Source organism: Tiliqua scincoides, chromosome 5, assembly GCF_035046505.1.
Source record: "Tiliqua scincoides isolate rTilSci1 chromosome 5, rTilSci1.hap2, whole genome shotgun sequence".
Classification (NCBI taxonomy): Eukaryota; Metazoa; Chordata; class Lepidosauria; order Squamata; family Scincidae; genus Tiliqua; species Tiliqua scincoides.
In genome coordinates, this window is record NC_089825.1 from 63,377,476 (window position 1) to 63,395,215 (window position 17,740).

The 17,740-nt window shown below is 45.8% G+C and overlaps 1 protein-coding gene across 1 annotated transcript in view; it reads left to right on the forward strand.

Annotated features, from left to right (window-relative positions):
- CNTNAP2 (contactin associated protein 2) overlaps nt 1–17,740 on the forward strand; it is a 1,320,279-nt gene that overhangs the window by 670,435 nt on the left and 632,104 nt on the right. The window contains exon 8 of the mRNA XM_066629190.1: nt 3,058–3,322. Coding sequence (XP_066485287.1) covers nt 3,058–3,322 — 265 coding nt within the window. The remainder of the gene's footprint in view (nt 1–3,057; nt 3,323–17,740) is intronic.

Genomic DNA, 17,740 nt, shown 5'->3' on the forward strand with positions numbered 1-17,740 from the left:
GCAGTCCTAGCCAGTATAAGACATGCTAGACTAGACTACTGCAATGCATTTTACATGAGGCTGCCCTAGAAGACTGCCTGGTCTGGTGCTTCAGCTATTACAGAATGCTGTTGCACAGTGGAGGCACATCACTCCCATCCTTTAGCACTTTCACTAGTTACAATGTGCTTCTGGGCTCAATTCAAGGTGTTCCTTATAAATTTCAAATACCTTAATAGTCTGGGACCAGAATACCTAAAGTACAGTCTCTCCCTCTATGAACCTGCCTGCTGACTTAGTTCAACATCGGAGTTCCTGCTCACCATTCCCCCCCTTTCTGAAGTCTGTTGTAGGGAAGCAGCACATGACAGCCTCTTTGCTCATAGTCCTTTTTCTGGAGGCTAGCTTGACCCCCTCATTGGTTACTTTCAAAGACTCTGCTGTTTAAGCAGGCATTTAGTTAAATTAATACCCCTGCTTGTATTTCTATGATTTCCTACTTTTAGGTGCCTCTCATTTCAGTTATGTGTTGTGAATTTGGGAATTTTTTTTTTAAATAAAAGCCTTACCTATAATAATAATTGTATCTATATATTTTAAATGTAAGCCACCTTGGGGGGGGGGGTTCTTGGAGGCAGAAAGATGTGGGGTATAAATCTCCAGAGAGAGAACTGAGTGGCCTCAGCCAAACAGAGCCTCAAAACGCTTTGTTGAGAATCAACCATTATTCTGCTAACTGATATCTCTGCATAGCCAAATCTGAAGGACTGTGTGACAAGATCACAGTTACTGAAAACGAGAAGGCTGAAGTTGGACAAAAACTAGTGGTGAAACAGAAGTAGCAAACTGACATGAAAAGGATAAAGTTTTTCAGGAAAAAGCTTTTGAGGACCAAAAACATCTTTTTCACACTGAAAATGTTTGCCTAATACAGTTAACAACACAGCTATAGAATATTTCAGATGTTCAGTGTTCACTTGGATACATGCACTATCTCAGTAATTCCTTCAGCAGCAGAGACTGTGGAAATCTGAGCCTCAAACATATGATACTGCCTCCTTCTGTGTCAGGTCACTAGTTCATCTAGCTCAGTATTGTCTGGCAGTGGCTCTTCAGGGAGAGGTTTTTTGCATCCCTACCTCAAGATGCCAGCACTGAACCTCTCATTCTCATGTAGTTTACCACTGAGCTATGACTTCTTCCTGCTTCAGAGGGAGTCCTACCGCATCTTGAACAAGTTGAACTTCTCCACCCAGAGAACCTTTCCTGTTCATCAGAAACACTCCTGGCCCACACAAACAACCAAACTATGGTTGAATCTTGGTTTCAAATCCTGGTTCTTAAACCACAGTTAAACAACAGCTCCTGGTTTAGACAAGCCATGGGTCCATGGTGTAATAAACCACAATTCAGCTAGAAGGACATGCAGATAAAGTGAGAGGGTGATAGATGAGTGTATGGTTTTGAGGGAATTTCAAGCCATGTTTCGAGTTCTATGAATCATGGTTTATTGGGTTGTGTTACAAGTCATCTGTCTACTACTAAGTTATCTGAAAGATAGCATGGAAATAGCATCCATGCTCTTAAGTTTTATGCTACAGAAAATGAGGACACACTGTAAGCAATCCACTGTGTGTGAGTGTTCTATTCTTTATTCAATATTATTTAGACAGAGTGAGCCGTTTGCCTTGAGGGGTGGTATCTTAATGCAGTTAAGTCAAGTAAAAAAAAAAAAAACCAAACCTGAATCATGTAAGTCTGTGTATCTGCATTCATTTTCAGTCTGTTCAGCTTTCTTTGTTTGCTACAGAAAACCTTGCCTGCTCGTCCATTAGCAAGAACTCTTACCATATGCACACAACAGGCCAGATACATTATGTCTGGTAGACAGCACATCAGGGATGCCGCCAATCCATCTCTGTGCTCTTATCCATTACAACATCAAAAAGTAGTGTGTGATGTGCTAACTGATGGAAGGGCATTTTTTGTATTTTACTGCAACTTCCATTACATTATGTGGAACTCTAAACTCAATGAGGAATTTTTTTTTTAAATTCTTCATAATGTTACACCGGTAGTTCATAAATAACCATTCCTTTCCACATTCATCACAGGTTTCTTTTTTTACCTGAGGAGTAGTGCACTCACTCCTAGAAAGGCCTGAAACTTGCAGCATGGAAAAGGAAGTAAGAAGTTCTAACTCTGAAGGATGTCAAAGGAGGCCTTCCTTTCCTTTGTGCTTCATTTCTCTATTCAGTACATGAGTAGAGCTTTGCTTTCCCTTCTTCATGGCTTTTTCCTCTGAGTTCCATGCATTCCTAGGGTGTCACTGAATTTTGAGATTCGGGGCAAGCTGAATGTCTCAGCTGAAGTATCTGGAAAAAAAATGTTGAGGGAAGTTGAAAAAAAAGTTTTGAAATTTATTGGCCACATTTTTATACTGCCCTTCCTCCAAAGAGCTCAGGGCGGTGTACACGGCTGCTACCCTCCTTTTTTCCTCACAACAACGCTGTGAGAAAGCAACTGGCCCAAGGCCACCCAGGAAACTTTGTGGCTGAGGGGGGGATTTGAATCTGGATCTTCCAGGACTGAGTCCACCACCCAAACCACTACACCACCCTATCTCTCATGACTGAGATGACTGAAATGACTCTCTGAAATGACTGAGGACCCAATCCTATCCAACTTTCCAGTGCTGGTGCAACCACACTGCAGCCCTGAGGAAAGGGAACAAATGTTCCCTTACTAGGAGGAGGCATCTGTGACTGTTCTCCTCCTGCAGGATGCAGCACATGCCTCATTGGAACGGCTGCACCAGCACTAGGAAATTGGATAGGATTGGGCTCTGAGACATTTCTCAGGGGTGTTTAGTTCAGACACTACTAAGCAGAGATAACAGCATTTTACTTATATGCCAATAAAGGTCTGTTTGAGTTAGTATTTTACTAAATTCAGTAGGAATTTCTTCTGTCATTAATGTAATTACAATTTTCCAGAAATATGTGTCAGCTGAAAGCTACCAGAACTTGTTTTTCATGCCTGTGTATGTTCTTTTTTCTTCTATTTTTAAATATCTAGGGAAATCTAAGCTTTTCGTGTGTGGAGCCCCATACTGTGCCAGTGTTTTTCAATGCTACCAGTTTTCTGGAAGTGCCTGGTCGCCCAAATCAGGACATCTTTTCAGTCAGCTTCCAGTTTCGAACTTGGAACCCAAATGGACGTCTGCTGTCCAGCAACTTTGCAGAAGGCCTGGGTACTGTTGAGATTGATCTGATTGAGGGCAAAGTCAGCATCCATATCAACATCACTGGGGTGAAGAGGATTCCAATAGACATTTCTTCAGGTATGCACAACAACTCAAGATCTTTCCTTTGTCAAAGTCCAGCTATGGTGATTTCATAATTATGTATCTTTGTGTATCTGAATTTAATGTTTGATCCTTAACTCCTTTGTTCTGGAAGGAAATATTGCTTTGATTGTGCTCAACAAACTCAGATGTCTTCGTTTGCATAGACACTAACTCAAGAGTTCTCAAAATGTTTGTTGGGACCTCACAGCCCAATCCTGAGCTGCCCGGGGTGCGCAGCTGCAGTGGCGCCGAGAATGGCTGCCGCTGCATCCTGCACGCCTCAGCCTGCCGTGGGCAGCACGTCGGGTGAAGGGGACTTTTTTCCCCTTCTCCCAGATTGAGGGAAGCAGCCCCACAATGGGGCTACTCACTTTACCGCCGACCAAAAGGTCAGCAGTAAGGTAAAGGTGTTCATGTAGGGCTCGGTGCTGATCTCCACCGGACCCGCCTCCTGCCTCCCCACTCCCTCCCCCTGGCACTCCTCCTGCCCGCCCTTTCTGCCCCCCCGCCACCCCATCATGCCTCCTACCCGCCCTCTCTCTGCCCTCCCCATGCCTCCCCCCTCCCCGGAACACCTCCTCCCTGTCCCCCCTCACCATCCCCTTCCCCACCCCTGCTTACTGTGCTCCGCAGTATGTGAGATAGCTGAGCAATGGAGGACGGGCACCTGCCCGGCACTGGGCTAGTACGGACGCTGGCCCAGCGGTAAGCCTCGCAAACGTGCCTTATGGCATGTTTGTGACAGTGCGCTCCAGCGGAAAGCTTCCTGAAAATCTGAAAGGGTATGGCCTTTAAGTGTGTGCAGTTCTGAACTAGATGGACCAGTTGTCTTACTTCAGGGGTTCTCAAAGTGTGGGGTCATGACTACTGCAGTATGGAAGAGGTTGTGTATATTTAAGTATTATTTTTCAGCATTTGCAGTCACAAAGTTTGAGAGCTCCTTGACTAGCTGATTGCAAAGACCTCCATTTTGTAGTTTTTGGAAAGCAAGTGGGTAATTTTGAGCTTGTATGCATTTTGTAGGAAAACCGAAGCTCACAATTCACCTAAATTAGGCATCTCTTTTCAGATTTTTTATCAGAAACACCAGGGCAGGGGAGAGGGGAGGGGAAGTAATTCTCCAGTATCCCAGGGGGAGCTATAGATGCAGTCAGCAGTTAGGATCTTGAGGCCAGCTGTATATGTTGCAGTTATTAATGGAGTTACATTATACGATCAATATACACTGCACTTTGCAAAGTAACTGAAGAGAAAAATAAAGGTCCGTGCATCCCAATAAAGTACAATGTAAATATTTTTCAAGTTGTGCTATATACTGGAGGGTAATTTGAATAGACAGCAATGGAGCAAATGAGTCCTCTGAAAATAATCAGAACTGATACATTGGTAGATATAAAGGTAGATATAAAGGACTCAACAAGGTGCTTGTGTGTGGTTGTGCACAGGAAGCTTTTAAATTTTCCCTTGCGATGACAGTCGCCATGCCCCTCAGCAAAGTAGCACTAGCTTTTACCTGAAGTGGACATGTTTGCCCTCTTCCCCACCCCGCCATGTGCAAGGAGAAGGATTTTCTGAGCACATGAGGTTTATAAGGGTGAGTCCTGCCCAAGGCCTATGTACTTAATGTTCAGAATAGACTCCTCCATATTAGAACAATATACAGGTCCAACCTTGTTATACACGGATTTGACTCTACACGAATGGCCACTGCAAATGAGAAGGAATGTGCTGATCCCAGGAGAAGGGGGAAAATGCATCCCTTTAAAATCACAGTTTTAAAAACTACTTTACTTAGTTGTAGAGAGACAATCATGCACGTGATCATTCCATGCTTCAGCTGAGCCCGGCAAAGGCAAGGGGTCCTTTGCGTTTCTAATTGCTACCTTTCTACAACAGTAAGAAAAGCTGTTTTTAAACCACAATTGTAAAGGGACGCACTTGAATTTTTAAAAAAACTGCTTTTATTTAACACATTTTATGGTATCAGCAGGGAGTCCCAGAATCAAACCCCTGTGAATGTCGAGATACAACCTTATTAGGATCAATGGAGGGGCAAGAAACCTGGAAGTGGGTCTTTAAATCTATTTTTCCACTGATTTTTTATCCATGAATTTTTTTAATCCACTAGAGGTTCTAGAACTGAACATAAGCGGTCAACAAGACACAACCTGTATGCCTTCTTGAACCTTTTTAATTAGTTCAAGGCATGATTCAATCAAAGTTAAGCAGTTGGGATTGTTCAAGTGACTTTGAAATTTTGTACCCTTGGGTTCATTTTGGTGAATTTTATATATGTTGCCTGGGAGGAATGTATTTGGCACTTCATCATACATTTAGTCATATGTTTTTAGACTAAATACAAAGGTGGAGGGAGACAACAACACAGAACCACAAGAGCTTGTGTATTCTTACTCTGTGTCAGCCTGTGGTGTGGGATAGGGTATGTCCAAATAAATAAGAAAATGCTTCATGCTCCCATGAAAATCAATGACGTTTTTAAATACCTGACTTTGGCTGAATTAAACCCTCCTTGTTCAGTGTGTATGTTTGCATGTTGTCTTTCCTCTAAGGAACTCTTAACAACTTACAGCCCAATCCTGAGCTCCCGTGTTACGCAGCTGCAGCAGCACCGAAAACAGTTGCCGCCACATCCTGCGTCCCAATGGTAGCTGCGGGTGACACCTTGGGAGAAGGAGACTTTTGTCCCCTTCTCCCAGGTAAGGGAAGTAGCCCCATAATAGGGCTACTCTTCACCACCAACCAAAAGGTCAATGGTGAAGAAAGAGCATTTGTATCGGTCGCCGAGCCCCACACAAACACTCTGGATTCCTCCCTCTCTCCCTGCTGCCTCCCCCGGCACGCCTCCCCGTCACACCTCCTCTCCGCCTCCCCTGCCTCCACTTTCCTCTCCACAGCTCGGTTGTCTGTGTGACCGCCAAGCAGCAGAGGCCAGGCACCTGCCGGCCAGCACTGGGCTAGCATGGGCGTTCACCTGGTGGCACATTTGCAACAGTGCGCGCCGGCAGCAAGCCGGCAGTCGAGTCCAGGATTGGGCTCTTAGATGGGGTTTCTAAGTCAATCATGCATGTTAATACTATGTCCACATTTGCAAAGTTTCAGAGATGAAACTACATGGAGTGTCATTGATTCAGTAGTTTGAAAAAATTTAAAAAAAGGGAATATTTTGAGGTACTTTCCCCCTCCATTTAATGGGATTAAAAACAAAAGAAACACTGACTATAATTAATGAGGAATGAATCAGTCTTCGCTCAGCTTGCCTCGTTGTGCTAGGAAAAAGTGTTGCAAATTATTTACACATTGTGCTAAGTTCTGCTTGCTCCTTATTACTTTTGCAATGTGAATGCTGAGCATACAGAACACTTTCATTTTATTCCATATGGGATTGTGGGGTTATGATGAAGAAGTCATAAGAATCAGGAAAAAATCAGGAATATTGTAAATGAAAATAGCTTTTTATGTGGCAACACTTTCTAGAGATTGATTGCCATTGTAAAATTAACTTTAATGTTGTCCCCTCTGTGTTAGGTGTCCTAGTTTCTGGACAGATGACTTTGGTGAAAAAATTAAGAAGCTTTTAGCTTGATGGTGGATTTCACAGATATATTGATCTAATAGACAGTGCATTAAATTTTATTTAGAGGACTTATAATCTGCTTTTCAGTTAAAAGTTCTCAGAGCAATAACACAAAAAAACAGAGTATCAGTAATTATAACAGCAAGAAATCAGGAAACATTAAATTACTGAATGATTTGTTTCTTACTGTTAAAAAGGGTTGGTCTAAAGCCATATGGCATTCTGAATGTTCAAATACATTTGAGGTTTATATTTTTGAATCATGAATTGGCCCAAACAACAATGGAAGTAAGTATGTATGGCATGACAGGGTACTTAACATAAAGAAGCACTCTGCTGCATTGTAAATTCTGCAGGGAGTGTGGCTGCAATCCTATCATGGGAGTAAGCCCCATTGAATATAATATAGACATGTATAGGATTGGGCTCTTAATTCTCTGATTCCAGGATTCATATTGTTGGTATCATTTGCATTTGGAGCTTTATAAACTGAAACATGCTTGTTTGAAGCATCTTATAAATGAGACACAGAAAAGAACCCAGTTGATGATGTCATAGTTGCTGTCCAATGCCTTGTAAAATAAGGTCAGAAGACTCCAGCCTTGAAGTTCTACTTTGACAGTTGCTTTAAGTCAGGGCCTAGGAGAGGGGGGGTAAAGGGGGTAATTTGTACCGAGTCTCAGGTCAAAAAGGGGGCCCAGGAGCCAAAGGAGGGGGCCCAGAAATTTCCTGGGATCTGACATTTTCCTGTCTACTCAGACCTGTTGCCAGTATAGGATGCTGGGGACACTACCATGAGCATGCAGCTGCAGCTATTGCAGCTACTGGCAAGCCATGTACAGGTCCAGCCTATTTATACATGGATTTTTTGTACACGGATTTGACTCAACACGAATGGCCCCTACAAATGAGAAGGAATGTGCTGATCCCTGGAGAAGGGGAAAATGCACCCCTTTAAAATCAGTTTAAAAAACTGAACAGTCCTTTAACAATAGCCTCCTTAATGAGAGGGGGGCAGCTGACTGACAATCCATCAGTCCTTCTCCCATCAGTCCTTCTCTCTCCAGCGGACCTTCCCCCTGAGCACGTGAAAGAAAGGTGATCACTTTGCATTGGTGAAGGGAGAGGCTGAGTGAAGCTTTCTAAGCTCTTGGAGGAGGACTAGTTGATGGATTGTCTTCTTAATGACTCTTATTTTAAAGTCAAAAGGTCAGCAAGGCTGTTTTTAAATCACTGGAGCAAAGAAACTTTATTTTTTAAATTGATTTGCTATAGTGCATTCCATGAGTGCTTGGAATGAAACCCACGCGAAATAATTAGTCTCAACCTGTATGCCAGACCGAGGAATGCATACATGACACTCCTTTACACAGTATCACATCTGGGAGGAAACCGGACTGCTACAGTAGCCCTTTGGCTTGTGGGACTTCTTACCATGAAGGAGTGTATAGGAGCTCAGGGACACAGCTGCAACACTACAGCTGCTGCAGGAGCAAGTTTTGGTGTGCACAGGACACTTTCCATTCTAGTGTGAGCCTAAATATGATAATGATCATTTTCTGCATGATTTTCTATATTTAAAAGATTTAGATAGGAGTGTGTTTGGTTTTCCATATTACTGCATCTAGCTGAAGATGCTACATGGGTGGGTAGACTCGGTCTCCAAAGACTTTTCCAGCTGTCTCCACCCTCTTCCTACCCTGTTTTGCTCCTCCCTGCCCCAATTCCGCCCACCTGTCACCACCCTCCTCAGGTTTATTTCACCCCTCTCCACTTGCAAAGGGGTCCAAAAGAAACTTTGTACCCCCTAATAAAATTCCTCTCAGAGGCCCTGCTTTAAGTAGCAGAAAATGTTTTCTCTCCTCTAAATATTCATATTGAATCATACTGTCCACAGAACAAGCTGGATATTGTTTGATTTTTCTAATGCATAGCAGAGACAGCGATACCAGAGCGCGATACCATAGTCTTTCAAGACATAGAGTTTCAGAGCGTGATACCATAGTCTTTCGAGATTGAAGGTTGCCAACAACATGATGGCAGAGACAGTAGACCCCAATGAATGGATGTGGTCTTTGGTCCTTAGAAGTTTACTAGAGATGTTTTCACACCATCTGCAATCTTTCTTTATTAAATTGATTTTTTTCTGCCTGAAGCTTTTTTTCTTCCCTCACCCAACTACCCTTAGTTAAAATCTCACCCTGAATCCAAGCTACTGCTCACAGCTATCATTTTAGTTCATGCTGACATCCATCAACTCATTTAAACTTGGGGTATGAATTTTTTTGTCATGTTTATCTATAGTAGATAAACCTGCCTTCTGCCTGTGGGACTTCTCCTGGATGCTTCCATCAACTGCATTTTGCTGCTTAGCTTTCAGCTGTGAAGAACTGGCATTGTTTTGCACTTTAGGCTTTGGGTTTATGATCCTTGTCTTGAAAAAGTAAAGTGTCCCTCTACTGCTCAAGCTACTGTGTCTAGTGGAAATTTGGAGAAGTATTTCAACGTCCATTGTTAAACTGATCATTCTATCTCGTTTTTCTTTTATGTGGGGGGGGGGTGTATAGCCTCCTACACACAAGAACCACTTCCCAGTAGTGCAGTGCTATGCACCTACAATTTGTGTTTAGGCACCAGAACCAAGTGGACAGGACAAATCGTGTGGGTCTTTCCCCCAAAATTGTTGCTTTTTCTCTTGGCTGTGTGACAGAAGGATGGGAAAGTGAGCTGTGACATACAGGAAAAAAGATTCTGGATCTAGTGAGGTAAAAAGTGTAGAGGACAGAGGCAGTGATGAGAGCCAAAGGTAGAAGTTCAGCAGGGGTTCTCAAACTCCCAAGGTTAAGTTCTTGTGGGGGAGGGGGGAAATGTAGCTACACATCCACCAGGATCACATGGCTATCTGGGATATCATGGACCCCAAGAAACTGTAGCAGGCCCCCAGGGGTGTGGGGAGCCCCATGGAAGCTTCCACAGGGCTCCCCAAAGCATGGAGACTGTAAAAATAACAATCACAACCCACTTCTGGTTTGGGATAGCAAAAGTGGGTCGCAATCATTATTTTTACAGTTCTGCACTTTGAGGAGCCTTGTGGAGGCTTCCACGGAGCTCCCTGTGCCCCTGGGAGCCTGCTGCAGCTTCTTGTAAGTAAGAGACAGCCCCTGACACCCCCAACAGTGGCGTGATCCTGGGGATCCTGTTGGTGCATTCCCCCATCCCCGCCTCTTAAAGGGGCGAAGGCAGAAGTCCTCAGGCTTGGGTGTTGCAATGCCCCAGTTTGAAAACCTCTGAGGGAGAGGTTTTGATTCCAGGGAAACCTGGGGATTGTCTGCAATCCCTTAGGAGAATTTTGGAGATTTAGTACTGGCAACACCATGAAATCAAAATCATGCTGCTAATATAAAGCTCCTTCAATGTTGTTTGCATTTGTATTTTGCTGTTTTAATTTTATCTGTCCCAGTCTTAGTGAAACACTGAATGACTCTAAAAGTGATTTCTCAAATTATTAAAGTGCACTTTTAATTTAAGAAGTATAAATGACATTCCTTTTCTTATTCCTGTCTTTTATTACTGCATCTGTGTTAAAAGTTTGTTAACTAACTTTTTCAGTTTGAACAGGGGGTAGTGGTGAAAGTTTTTACAAAAGCCCTTGCCAACTCACCTTTTTCACAATCTTTCACCTTCTGTTAGTGTACTCATGTGCAATGGCAGCAATAGCACATTATGCTGTTACTAAATGCATTTTTTTCTTCAATTTTTTTTAAACTCCCTGTACGTCAATGAGGGCAGTAAACATTAACAGTACAGTAAGAGTGAATTGCCCTCACTTTTGTTTGGCTTCATGAAGATGCCGTGTATCCAGTGGTATTTTGCTGCACAATATTGTTTGAAGCCAAATCAGAATGAGACGTAATATTTACTGGTTTCACAGAAATCTTGTGGGTAAAAAAAAATGAATGAAAACAGCTGTTTTAGACTATAATTAGTAGGTCTAAGACAACAAACTGCTCCACTCTGCAGTCCTGTTTGTGGGATGTGAACAGGGACTGCCTCCTTCAGGCATTTTTGAAAGCTCCTATGAACAGGGGTGGAATGTTTGCCCAACTAATTATGACAATAACTACACTTCTTGTTACATGCCATTTTTCAGCCACTGTGCCACTGCTCATTGGAATGTCATGAATGGTCTGCAGGTGTGCTGCAAGAGTTTGGGGGTCATATTAAGGCCAATGGGGAATGCCAGCCCCTGGCCACCAGTGCAGTGTGCCTTGTCAATTCAGAGCAGACCTCTCCAGTCCTGTGCCCTGGGGCAAAGGTCCACAATGGTACCACCCCCTGTGTGTAAATCCACCACACACACCCCCACTTACGTGGAGCGCATGGAGCCTTGATGACTCCAGGACACATCGGGGAAGCTTCCTGAAGCTTCCCTGATGCTTTAAACGGTGCTTCTAGCAAACCGGAAGCGCAGTTTCCGACCACATCGGGCGCCTCAGGGAGGCTCCCACATGGTCCTAAACAGTGGCATACCTGGGCCATTTGTCACCCAGGGCAAACTAACATTTTGGTGCCCTCCCCCCACAATTTAATTAATGAATTAATTAAATTTATTATTTCTAAAAGTATGGGATTTTAAAAAGCTGCCTAACACACAGCTGCCTAAGATAAACAGCACCATATTGGACAAGCAGCACAGCAGCCTATTAGTGTCGCATAGAAGGCTCGATTTGCAGCACTGGACTGCTTGAGAGCATAGGGAAGAACCCTGCTGAACACACTGAGAGCAACATAGATATTTATGACATAAAATCAAAAGATTTGCAGTGTTAGTGAGACACGGACAGCAAAACAGACATGTGCATGCAAGTTCACTGAAAGCAAAAGAGACTTGTGTGAATGGTTCACAAGACAGCATGGAAACAAGCCATACTGGAAACTGGCCTGGCCTGTCTAGTCTAGCCCAGCTTTCTGCATCTCTATTTCCCACAGAAAGCAGTGTAAGGTAGACATCACTACATTGGAGAAGCAGCACAACACAGCAGCATTAGCCATCTCGCATCTGATAAATTATTTCAAGGCTACACCACTGTAGCAAGCAAACCCAGACTTCTGGGCATGGTGAAAACCACATATTGGCAACCTTCAGTCTCGAAAGACTATGGTATCGCGCTCTGAAAGGTGGTTCTGGCACAGCGTCTAGTGTGGCTGAAAAGGCCAATCCGGGAGTGACAATCCCTTCCACACTGGGAGCAAGTGCAGTCTGTCCCTGGTCTGTCTCCCTGGCTATGGGCCTTCCTTCTTTGCCTCTTAGCCTCAGACTGTTGGCAAAGTGTCTCTTCAAACTGGGAAAGGCCATGCTGCACAGCCTGCCTCCAAGCGGGCCGCTCAGAGGCCAGGGTTTCCCACTTGTTGAGGTCCATCCCTAAGGCCTTCAGATCCCTCTTGCAGATGTCCTTGTATCGCAGCTGTGGTCTACCTGTAGGGCGCTTTCCTTGCACGAGTTCTCCATAGAGGAGATCCTTTGGGATCCGGCCATCATCCATTCTCACGACATGACCAAGCCAACGCAGGCGTCTCTGTTTCAGCAGTGAATACATGCTAGGGATTCCAGCACGTTCCAGGACTGTGTTGTTTGGAACTTTGTCCTGCCAGGTGATGCCGAGGATGCGTCGGAGGCAGCGCATGTGGAAAGCGCTCAGTTTCCTCTCCTGTTGTGGGCGAAGAGTCCATGACTCGCTGCAGTACAGAAGTGTACTCAGGACGCAAGCTCTGTAGACCTGGATCTTGGTATGTTCCGTCAGCTTCTTGTTGGACCAGACTCTCTTTGTGAGTCTGGAAAATGTGGTAGCTGCTTTACCGATGCGCCTGTTTAGCTCGGCATCGAGAGAATGAGTGTCGGAGATCGTTGAGCCAAGGTACACAAAGTCATGGACAACCTCCAGTTCATGCTCAGAGATTGTAATGCAGGGAGGTGAGTCCACATCCTGAACCATGACCTGTGTTTTCTTCAGGCTGATTGTCAGTCCAAAATCTTGGCAGGCCTTGCTAAAACGATCCATGAGCTGCTGGAGATCTTTGGCAGAGTGGGTAGTGACAGCTGCATCGTCGGCAAAGAGGAAGTCACGCAGACATTTCAGCTGGACTTTAGATTTTGCTCTCAGTCTGGAGAGGTTGAAGAGCTTTCCGTCTGATCTGGTCCGGAGATAGATGCCTTCTGTTGCAGTTCCAAAGGCCTGCTTCAGCAGGACAGCGAAGAAAATCCCAAACAAGGTTGGTGCAAGAACACAGCCCTGCTTCACTCCGCTTCGGATGTCAAAAGGGTCTGATGTGGAGCCATCGAAGACAACAGTGCCCTTCATGTCCTTGTGGAAGGATCTGATGATGCTGAGGAGCCTGGGTGGACATCCAATCTTGGGGAGAATCTTGAAGAGGCCGTCTCTGCTGACCAGGTCGAAAGCCTTTGTGAGATCTATGAAGGCTATAAAGAGTGGCTGTCGTTGTTCCCTGCATTTCTCCTGCAGTTGTCTAAGGGAGAATACCATATCAGTGGTGGACCTGTTGGCTCGGAATCCACACTGCGATTCTGGATAGACGCTCTCTGCAAGTACCTGGAGCCTCTTTAGTACAACTCGGGCAAACAGCTTTCCTACAACGCTAAGGAGAGAGATGCCGCGGTAGTTGTTGCAGTCACCCCTGTCACCTTTGTTCTTGTACAGCGTGATGATGTTTGCATCCCTCATGTCTTGAGGTACTCCACCTTCTCTCCAGCAGAGACAGAGGATTTCATGCAGCTCAGTGACGATGATCTCTTTGCAGCATTTTAGGACTTCAGCAGGGATGCTGTCTTTTCCAGGTGCCTTGCCAAAGGCAAGGGAGTCCAGGGCCACGTGAAGTTCTTCTAGGGTTGGTTCACTGTCAAGCTCTTCCAGCACAGGCAGGCACTCAATGTTGTTCAGTGCTTCTTCGGTGACTACATTTTCTCTGGAATATAGCTCAGAGTAGTGCTGCACCCAGCGTTCCATCTGCTGCGCCCGATCCTGGATGACCTCGCCTGTGGCAGACTTCAGAGGGGCAATTTTCTTCTGTGTTGGACCTAGGGCCTGCTTGATACCATCATACATCCCCTTGATGTTGCCCGTGTCAGCTGCTATCTGTATCTCGGAACAGAGCTGGAGCCAGTAGTCGTTAGCACATCTCCTGGCAGTCTGTTGGACTTTGCTGCGAGCAGTTCGGAGGACCTGCAGGTTGCGCTCACTGGGACAGACCTTGTATGCTGCTTGAGCTCTCCTCTTTTCCTCAATGACTGGTGTCAACTCCTCAGAGTGGGCTTCAAACCAGTCTGCCGCCTTGTTGGTCTTCTTGCCGAATATGGACAAGGCGGTGTTGTAAACGGTATTCTTGAAATGTTCCCATCTGTTGGATGCGTTTGCGTCGGCCGGGCCTGGAAGAGATTCCTCAAGCGCTTGTGCAAATTCCTCCACTTTTCTCTGATCCCGGGTCTTGCTGGTATCAATGCGAGGTCTTCCTTCCTTTTTCGTGTGATACAGTCGCTTTGTTTGCAGTTTCACTCTGCTGCACACCAGGGAGTGGTCAGTGTCGCAGGCAGCACCATGATAACTGCGTGTGATCTTGATGCTGGGAAGGCTGGAGCGTCTGGTGAGGATCAGGTCGAGCTGGTGCCAGTGCTTTGATCTTGGATGTCTCCAAGAGACTCTATGTTGGGGCTTTGTGTTGAAGAATGTGTTGCTGACACAGAGACCGTGATGACAGCAAAACTCTAGCAGGCGTTGGCCATTTTCGTTCATCCTCCCAGTGCCAAACTGACCTAAGCAAGTGGGCCATGAACTGTTATCAGCACCAACTCTAGCATTGAAATCGCCGAGGATGAACAATGGCTCTTTTACAGGGATTTTCTTGACAGTGGTGGCCAGGTCATCATAGAATTTGTCTTTGGCTTCTGCTGGAGACAACAGAGTCGGTGCATAAGCACTGATGAGAGTGATAGGTCCTGCTGATGACTGGAGCTGCAGGGACAAAATTCTTTCACTTCCCACAGTAGGTGGGATGATGGATTTCAGCAGGGTATTTCTGACCGCAAAGCCAACGCCATGTTCCCTGGTTTCGTTTGGTGGTTTTCCCTGCCAGAAAAATGAGAAATTTCTCTCCTTGACAGATCCGGAATCTGGCAGCCTAGTCTCTTGAAGGGCGACGATGTCCATCTGCAGTCTGCTCAGCTCCATGTCGATGACAGCTGTTTTGCGTGCGTCGTCTATTTCTTGCAGGTCATCAGAGAAGCCAGGTGTCATTGTCCTAACGTTCCAGGTGCCCAGCTTTAGGGCAGTAGTTTTCTGTTTTCTGTTGCATGGTGCAGAGTTGTCGATCCGCTTGTCGGTTTTCACCCTAAACCCCACGCACCCCATGAGGTTAACGGACCGTGGCGAGGCAACACCTTACTGGCTGGGGACTGCCCAGCTTAAGGCGGGCGGTAGCTGCCCAATGAGATGCAATGATCTCTCCCACCGTCGGAAGCAGCCCCTGGCGTCATGCTCTACGCCAATCGAGCGAAGACTTATAACCGGTAAACTGCTGCTTCCCGTGTTGTGCCGACGCCGTATGGCGAAGTTGGAGTGTCCTCTCCAGTGCGCGAAGCCTGGGTAAAGAAGGTATGGAGGATAGGCTGTTACCCATGCAGCAAATCCCCCCTCTCCACGTCGCTGGAATGGTCCAATGGAAAGGCAGAAGCCAATACGGTTGGTTCCAGCGGCGTCGCAGGAGTTGCCAGAACGTGACTGTGTTCAGCCATGAACTGCCTAAGGGACTCCGGCTCCTGATTTTGCCTCGAGGTTGACTCCTGAAGCCTTTTCCAGAACTGGATGTAGCCACAAGGCAGTGGAGGTTTGGGATCAGAGTTTCCTTCTCTTAGATGAGCTGCCTTCCTAGGCTGACGAGTCCCATCTACCCGGTGGCTGTTTAGTCGCCTCTTACGACAAGTACAGCCAAACTGAGGGCCTATTCTTGGCCCCCAGCCCCCAGGGGTAAAACCACAAGGCCAGCAAAAAAGACATGTGTGAATCAACCTAAGCCAAGGCCAATTTAGTCCTGCTTTCTTTATCTCTGTTTCCCACAGATAGCTGATTTGTTTATGTAAAACAACAGTAAGGGGCATTGGAGTTAGAGCATTAGAATAAAGCATCAGCAGCAGTACTCATTAAGTTCAGGTCTTCATTTTTTACTGCATATATATTATTATTAACATTAGCACAGAATAACAGTGTAATAATAGACACCCAATTCCCTGCCTCTCAATAAATTATGGATGTTTAGTGGCTTTTATTATTAAGAGCCCCAAGATCTGGATCAGGCCAAAGGCCCATCTAGTCCAGCTTCCTGTATCTCACAGTGGCCCACCAAATGCTTTAGGGAGCACACAAGACAACAGTACAACCTGCATCCTGGTTTCCTGCATCTGGCAATCACGGGCAGCATGCCTCTAAAACGAAGAGCTTGCACATAACATGACTTGTAACCCATAATGAACTTTTCCTCCAGAAATTTTTCCAATCACCTCTTAAAGGCATCTAGGCAAGTTGCCATCACTACTTCCTGTGGCAAAGAGTTTCACAAACTAATTAAACGCTGGGTAAAAAAAAAATTGGTATCATAATTGGTAATTGGCAGGAAGGGAGGTGGCTGCAAGACCTTGCCTCTGCTCATTTTCTCGAACAAGAAAATAATATTTTTTTTAAAAAACCCACACATAGAAGTGAGCTCCAAGGCTGCAATCCCAGCCCCCCTTTCCTGGGAGTAAGCCTCATCAACTATAATGGGGCTTACTTCTGAGTAGACACGCCCAGGAGTGGGCTCTAAGGCTCCAATCCCAGCCACGCTTTCCTGGGAGTAAGCCTCATTGACTATAATGGGGTTTACTACTGAGTAGACATGCACAGGAGTGGGCTCTGAGGCTGCAATCCCAGGCACTCTTTCCTGGGAGTCTCATCCACTATAGTTGGGCTTACTTCTGAGTAGAGATGCACAGGAGTGGGCTCTAACGCTCCAATCCTAGGCACTCTTTCCTGAGAGTAAGCCTCATTGCTATAATGGGGCTTACTTCTGAGTAGACATGCACAGGAGTGGGCTCTGAGGCTGCAATACCAGGCACTCTTTCCTGGGAGTAAGCCTCATCCACTATAATGGGGCTTACTTCTGACTAGACATGCACAGGAGTGGGCTCTAAGTCTGTAATGCCAGGCACACTTTCCTGGGAGTAAGCCTCATTGACTATAATGGGGCTTTCTTCTGAGTAGACATGCACAGGAGTGGGCTCTGAGGCTGCAGTCGCAGGCACTCTTTCCTGGGAGTAAACCTCATCCACTGTAATGGGGCTTACTTCTGAGTAGATGTCTCCGCCTCTGCTGTGGAGGAAAAGCCACTCCCTGTACTGAGTAGAGAGCTGCTCTCAGGATAAGGCTCTGGGTTTTTTTTTTCTCACAATGGATGAGGGGGTGAGGCTGCAGGTGGGCGGCCCATGATTGGCTGGTGGTCAGCCAGTAAACTGCCCTGAGCCATTCTGAAAGAAAAAGCCAGGAGCCTGCTGGATGGTGATTGGCTGAGCTGGCTGGAGACTTGGAAAGGGAAAAAAATCAGAGACCTCAGCAGAGCCTGCAGAATTCAAAGGGAACAAAGAGGCGAGCAGATGGAGCGACAGGACAGGAGGGCAGTGGCTGGGGAGTGGGCAGGGAGCTCAGGAGGCAGAGGGAAGCTAGCCTGCCCGACCCACACACCGAGGCTCTGAAAAAAGCCTCCAAGTAGCTGCCACA